General features: G+C 47.8%; 1 protein-coding gene across 1 annotated transcript; it reads right to left on the minus strand.

The window, feature by feature from the left end:
- Window positions 1–2,719: 2,719 nt before the first annotated feature.
- Window positions 2,720–5,009, minus strand: zgc:153981 (dual specificity protein phosphatase family protein). The gene is made up of 3 exons (XM_041866512.2): window positions 4,815–5,009; window positions 4,116–4,333; window positions 2,720–3,327 (listed from the first exon to the last, which is right to left on the minus strand). Exons 1-3 carry the CDS (start codon window positions 4,934–4,936, stop codon window positions 3,116–3,118), a joined length of 552 nt encoding a protein of 183 aa, XP_041722446.1. The 5' UTR covers window positions 4,937–5,009; the 3' UTR covers window positions 2,720–3,115.
- Between the last annotated feature and the right edge of the window lie 1,152 nt (window positions 5,010–6,161).

The raw sequence follows: 6,161 nt of genomic DNA on the forward strand, positions 1-6,161 counted from the left end.
TCCCGAGTTACAAGAGAAGCCCTTGGCATCGATTATTCCGAGGTCTAGGATCGTCGCACCTCTTCAGTGGGAACTAGAAAGAGGGGTACGAGAAGCTCTTGTCCAGGAGCCCGATCCAGGCGGTGGTCCTGCCGGTCGCCTGTACGTTCCTCTTTCTGTTCGGGGCCGCGTCTTGCAGTGGGGTCATGAGTCGCCCTTGACATGCCATCCAGGCAGTGCTCGCACACTGGAGTTCCCTCCGACGGCGGTTTTGGTGGCCGGTCCATCAAGAAGGACGTGCAGGTCTATGTTGAGGCCTGCCCTGTGTGCAACCAGGGAAAGTCGACACGCCAGCGACCCCAGGGACTGCTCCATCCCTTACCTGTTCCTCGAAGGCCATGGTCACACCTTTCTCTGGACTTTGTTACGGGACTTCCTCTATCCCAGGGCAACACCGTCATCCTAGTGGTGGTAGACCGGTTCTCTAAGGCTGCCCGGTTTATTCCCCTGCCCAAGCTGCCCTCGGCTAAGGAGACTGCTGAGCTCCTCATGAACCATGTCTTCCGGATATTTGGTATTCCCCCTGGACGTGGTCTCTGACCGAGGTCCCCAATTCTCGTCCCGGTTTTGGGGGCCTTCTGCAGGCTTGTTGGGGCCACAGCCAGCCTATCGTCGGGGGTTCCATCTAGAGTCTAATGGCCAAACGGAACGGATTAATCAGGATCTGGAGACCACCCTGCGGTGTATGGCGGCCAGTAATCCCACGTCTTGGGCCACCTATATCATTTGGGCTGAATATGCCCACAACACCCTCCAGTCCTCAGCCACCGGATTGTCCCCCTTCGAATGCCAGTTCGGTTACAACCCTCCATTGTTTCCAGAGGAGGAGGCGCAAGTTGGTGTTCCCTCGGCCCAGCGCTTTGTCCAACGCTGTAGGCGGACCTGGAAGAAGGCCAGGCGTGCCCTCCTTCGGACCTCCCAGAGATACCAAAGTCAGGCTAATCGCCACCGCCGGACGGTCCCTAGTTTCCGAGCTGGTCAGAGAGTTTGGTTGGCCACTAAGAACCTGCCCCTCCGGGTCGAATCCAGGAAGCTTTCCCAGAGATACATCGGGCCTTTCCGCATTGCTAGAAAGGTTAACCCTGTGTCGTATCGTTTGGTTCTCCCTCGCTCCCTTAGAGTTAACCCCACTTTCCATGTTTCACTCCTTAAACCTGTCTTGTCTTCTCCCTTTGCCCCCCACGCAGACCCCCGCCACCTCCCAGGATCATTGACGGCCAGCCAGCCTACACAGTCCGCCGGATACTGGACTCCCGGAGGGTCCAGAACTCTCTGCAGTATCTGGTGGACTGGGAGGGCTACGGGCCAGAGGAGCGCTCCTGGGTTCCAGCCAGGGACATCCTGGACCCAGGTTTGATCCGAGATTTTTCGCACCCTGGGGCCAGGGTGTTCTGGAAGGAACGTCAGGAGTCGTTCCTAGAGGAGGGGGTCCTGTCAGCTTCCTGCCTCCTGTTTGTCTCCGGGCCTCTAGAGGTCATCTGTGTTCCCCTCTGCCTTAGTTCTTCCTCATGTGTCCTAATTAGCTTGATCCAGGTCACCTGTGCCTTGTTTCCCCTTGTGTATTTTAGCTGTGTGTTTTCCCCTTGTTTCTCACTTGGTTATTGCGTCCTGACTATGTGTCTCCTGCTTTGTCCCACCGTGTCGGTCCTAGTAAGTTGTTCAAAGTTATCTTTAGTTTGTTTTTCTCCCCTCGTGGAGTTGTTTTGTTTTGCCTCCTGTTTTGGAACATTAAATCTACTTGCCTGGAGTATTGCCTTGGGTGTTTCATTTGGGTCCTACAACACCTCCTCTGTGGCTAAGGGGTAGTACCCCCAGCTCTCCACATCTGAGACCGGAGTTTCTAGCCCGGCTTGTGACACTATCATTCTACACACACACACACACACACACACACACACACACACACACACACACACAACATACTGACTCCGATGTAGAGGTTGGGCCAGACTAGGTCCTACAGGCTGCCTATTGGTCCACAAGATCTGACACAGCTCTGACAGATGGAGTGTGTCCTCTTGGTTGGCTGACAGACCGCTGCAGGGGCAGTGACCAGTGTGTGCGTGCGTGTGCTTGTGTGTATGTGTGTGTGTGTGTGTGTGTGTGTGTGTGTGTGTGTGTGTGTGTGTGTGTGTGTGTGTGTGTGTGTGTGTGTGTGTGTGTGTGTGTGTGTGTAACTACTGGATGTCGATGTAGAGGTTGGGCCCGACTTGGTTGAGGTGGCCGGTGGGCCGTTGGTCGGCTAGCAGGAACTCCAGCAGCTCAGACAGACAGAGGCTTACATCACCGCTCCCTCAGAGACATGCTGACAGTCTGAGGAGGAGGTGTGTTACAGTGACAGCTAAACCAAAGCAGAGCAGAAAACAGTCTGGTCAGGTCAACAATCTCAAATAAAACGTCTTTCCCCTCAAATCCAAGTCAACTTACTTTTAACAGGCAGCACAGTTCCTCCTCTCACTGTGTCTGCTCGTCTTCCCACACACACACACACACACACACACACCTGCAGTTATTTTCCATTTTTAACCCTCTGTAATTCTAAACCTCCTCACCAGTGACGAAAACATCCTCCAGAATTTACTGGACAGCTGACACTATTCATAATGTAGAGGAGTTATAGTTCATAATATAGTAGTAGTAGACTGAAAGTAATACAACAGACACCAAACTGGAACAAAAATACCTTTTTAATTTTGTAATCTCATTATTAGTGTTTCAATGTATAGATTCCCAGGAGACAATGCTCAGCTGCACAACTCACAGCAGGCTCAACTATCACCACTGGCTAGCACAGGAATGTTGAAAAGTTCAAATTCTTTTGATATTTTAGATTTTAAAAGACACTGAGCATTGACATTCTCTCCAGGGAATCCTGCTACCGCATGATATGGTAATTTACAGTATATACAACATGCTGTGATTTAATACCAGTTTGTACCTATTGTAAAAGTCCTACAACTACATATTTTCAACCAGTATAAAGGATTGTGTGTGAGATGGATAGATGGATAAGAGGAGAGACGGATGAGGTGAGAGGAGAGCGGGATGGGAGGAGATGGGGATGAGAGAAGGACTGTCAGAGAAGGGGACATAGTCTCCTCTTGCGTGTGAGCTGTGTGTCGAGGGTGAGCAGTAGTGACAGGAAGTGTCTGTTGGGGTAGATGGCGCGTCGCTGGGTCACATGTTTGAGCGCGGTGCGAAGTGGCAGACGACAGTGCATCATCAGGAACGCCAGCACCAGCGTGGCGGAACGACTTATACCCATGATGCAATGCACCAACACCTTCCCTGGAGAGGATAGAGAGAGTGTGGGAATAGAGGGAATGAAGGGAGAGGCAGAGTTTGATGAAGGAACTCAACTGTCCCTAGAGAGTCTTAAATAAACTGTAAAGAAGTAAGCACATTCAGTAATGTAAACACATACAGTACATAAACACAGTAAACACATTCAGTAATGTAAACACATACAGTACATAAACACAGTAAACACATTCAGTAATGTAAACACATACAGTACATAAACACATTAAACACATTCAGTAATGTAAACACATACAGTACATAAACACAGTAAACACATTCAGTAATGTAAACACATACAGTACACTGCTCCTGAGTGGCGCAGTGGTCTAAGGCACTGCATCGCAGTGCTAACTGTGCCACTAGAGATCCTGGTTCGAATCCAGGCTCTGTCGCAGCCGGCCGCGACCGGGAGACTCATGGGCGGCGCACAATTGGCCCAGCGTTGTCCAGGGTAGGGGAGGGAATGGCCGGCAGGGATGTAGCTCAGTTGATAGAGCATGGCGTTTGCAACGCCAGGGTTGTGGGTTCGCTTCCCACGGGGGGCCAGTATAAAAAAAATATGTATTCACTAACTGTAAGTCGCTCTGGATAAGAGCGTCTGCTAAATGACTAAAATGTAAAAAAAATAAACACATTCAGTAATGTAAACACATACAGTACATTAACACAGTAAACACATTCAGTAATGTAAACACATACAATACATAGACACAGTAAACACATACAGTAAACACAAACACATACAGTAAACACATGCATTAAAGTGCCCCTACCATCTTTAGTCTTCAGGGCGTTATGTATGAAGTCAGCTGCAGGTTTAAAGTACTGGCTGAGGTCAAAATGGGATGAGTCTTCTGTAGGGAAGCCACAGTACACACAGGCGTTTCCATAGTAATCCTGGTCACCAATGCTACCCTGCTTAAAGTGAGCTGCGTTCAGGATGTGTGTGATACCAAGCTTCTTCAATGCACCTCTGTTCTGAGCTATGGCCCTAAGGGAAAGGTATGGGGGGGGGGGGTGAATGTGAAACGTGAGATTGCATAACTGTTTGACCAGAAATAACCTGCAGAGAACGGATTAATCAGTGAACAGCCTGGAATAATATAGACAAGATTTAGGCGATAAATGAATGCAGTAGTTTAAAAATAAACAATGTTCAGTGATTCCATGTTCAGTATGTGTTTAACAGTGTTCAGTAAGGTTTAGTAGTGTTCAGCAGTGTTCAATAGGGAAATAGAGTCCACTATAGGAACCTGAGATGCTGAATTCTAGCCCCTGACCCCCAGCCTCTACCTTTTAGCTCTTACTCATACTTCTATAGAACCGAAAGGATTGTATAGGGGGTTCCAACATATTTCATCTAGTATTATCACTATTACCGTATTTCTAAAACCCATCTAAAACCCATCCAACCCAAGGGCAGGGGTAAGGGAATTTAAAAAAAGAACTAAAAAGAAGAAACACAAACTTACACGTTTCCGATGTAGAGATTAGGCCAGACCTCATCTAGTGGTGTCAGTTCAAGCTTGCAGGACTCCAGGATCGACTCTAGTTCTTTAATAGCCACCAGGTCTTGCTGCTCTCCCTTTGACATTCTCCCTACACAGTGGCACCACTTTGACTGACTCAACTACTGTAGCCCTCTGGCCCTGTGTGACCATCTCCAGCAGGCGAGGGTGTGTGTGTGTGGGGGGCGTGAGGGACATAAGCAGGTGGCTACTGGTTGTCCCCCGATTTAGCTCTGGGTTCAGCCTGTTCTTTCTTTCGCTCTGTTTCTTTCTCTCTCTCTCTGTCTGTCTGCCTCACTCTCTCTCTCTCTCTCTATATATATATATATTCATCAGAGAGAGAGGATACAATACGGGGTAGAAAAATTAAGGATGGAAATGGAGATAGGAGAAAGATGGATTAACAAAGAAAGGGAAAGAAAGAGTCATGTAACAGGCATTATGTCACAGGTCATCAGATGAATGGAGGGAGGGAGGAATGGAGGGGAAAGGAGGTGTGTGTGTGTGTACTGTGTATGCGTGTTTATAATTTGTGTGTGTGTGTATTCCATCCCTTCTCTCTTTCTGAAGAGTGTAGTCCAGGTTAATGAGCTGCTTTAGGAATCCTCTGTTGGGGATGACCCATCGTTTCTGCTGCACCAGACGGACGGCTGCCATGAGAGAATGATGATGATGGGTCATGAGGAAGGCTAGGACCAACGCAGCCGACCTTGCCTAGGGAACACAATAACATATACACAGTCACACATCAGTCACACACACGCATACACACACACATACACACATATACACAGTCCATTCCTATCATGTAGCTAGGCAATACCCAAAGATATTTTTTGGGTCTAAAAGGGCCTAGAATTGCCATTTCATAATGGTTTTCTCAAAAATAGGTTTGTGATACAAATTAGAAAATCCTGTCAAACATCCTTCCTTCCAATGAAGTTTCTATGTGAGAATTGCCAGAACAATCTGAGATACCAGAAATCTGTTCTACTCCGTCTGGCGAGGAATCGCCCAGCTGAGACAAACAACACACCATCACACACACCACATCCAAACATACGTGGTCAAATTAAATCAAAGTTTATTGGTCGAGTACACAGATTTGCAGGTGTTATAGCAGGTGCAGCAAAATGCTTGGGTTACTAGCTCCAACAGTGCAGTAGAATGTTTCGCAAATACAATACAATTACTCAAATAATGAAAAATCGAAACAAGAAATCAAGAAATTAGTGAACGAGTCCAATTATCAATCCAGAGTAGATATATTAGAGTGAGCATGGGACATAATCATGGTGTGTGTATAGACAG

This window comes from Coregonus clupeaformis, chromosome 37 (genome assembly GCF_020615455.1).
Source record: "Coregonus clupeaformis isolate EN_2021a chromosome 37, ASM2061545v1, whole genome shotgun sequence".
NCBI lineage: Eukaryota > Metazoa > Chordata > Actinopteri > Salmoniformes > Salmonidae > Coregonus > Coregonus clupeaformis.

Coding starts and splice junctions, on each gene's coding strand:
- zgc:153981 (XM_041866512.2), bottom strand. CDS start 4,936: ATGTCAAAGGGAGAGCAGCAAGACCTGGTGGCTATTAAAGAACTAGAG. Junction 4,334..4,814: donor AATCTCTACATCGGAAACGT/GTAAGTTTGTGT, acceptor CCTTTCCCTTAG/GGCCATAGCTCAGAACAGAG. Junction 3,328..4,115: donor CGCCCTGAAGACTAAAGATG/GTAGGGGCACTT, acceptor TATCCTCTCCAG/GGAAGGTGTTGGTGCATTGC.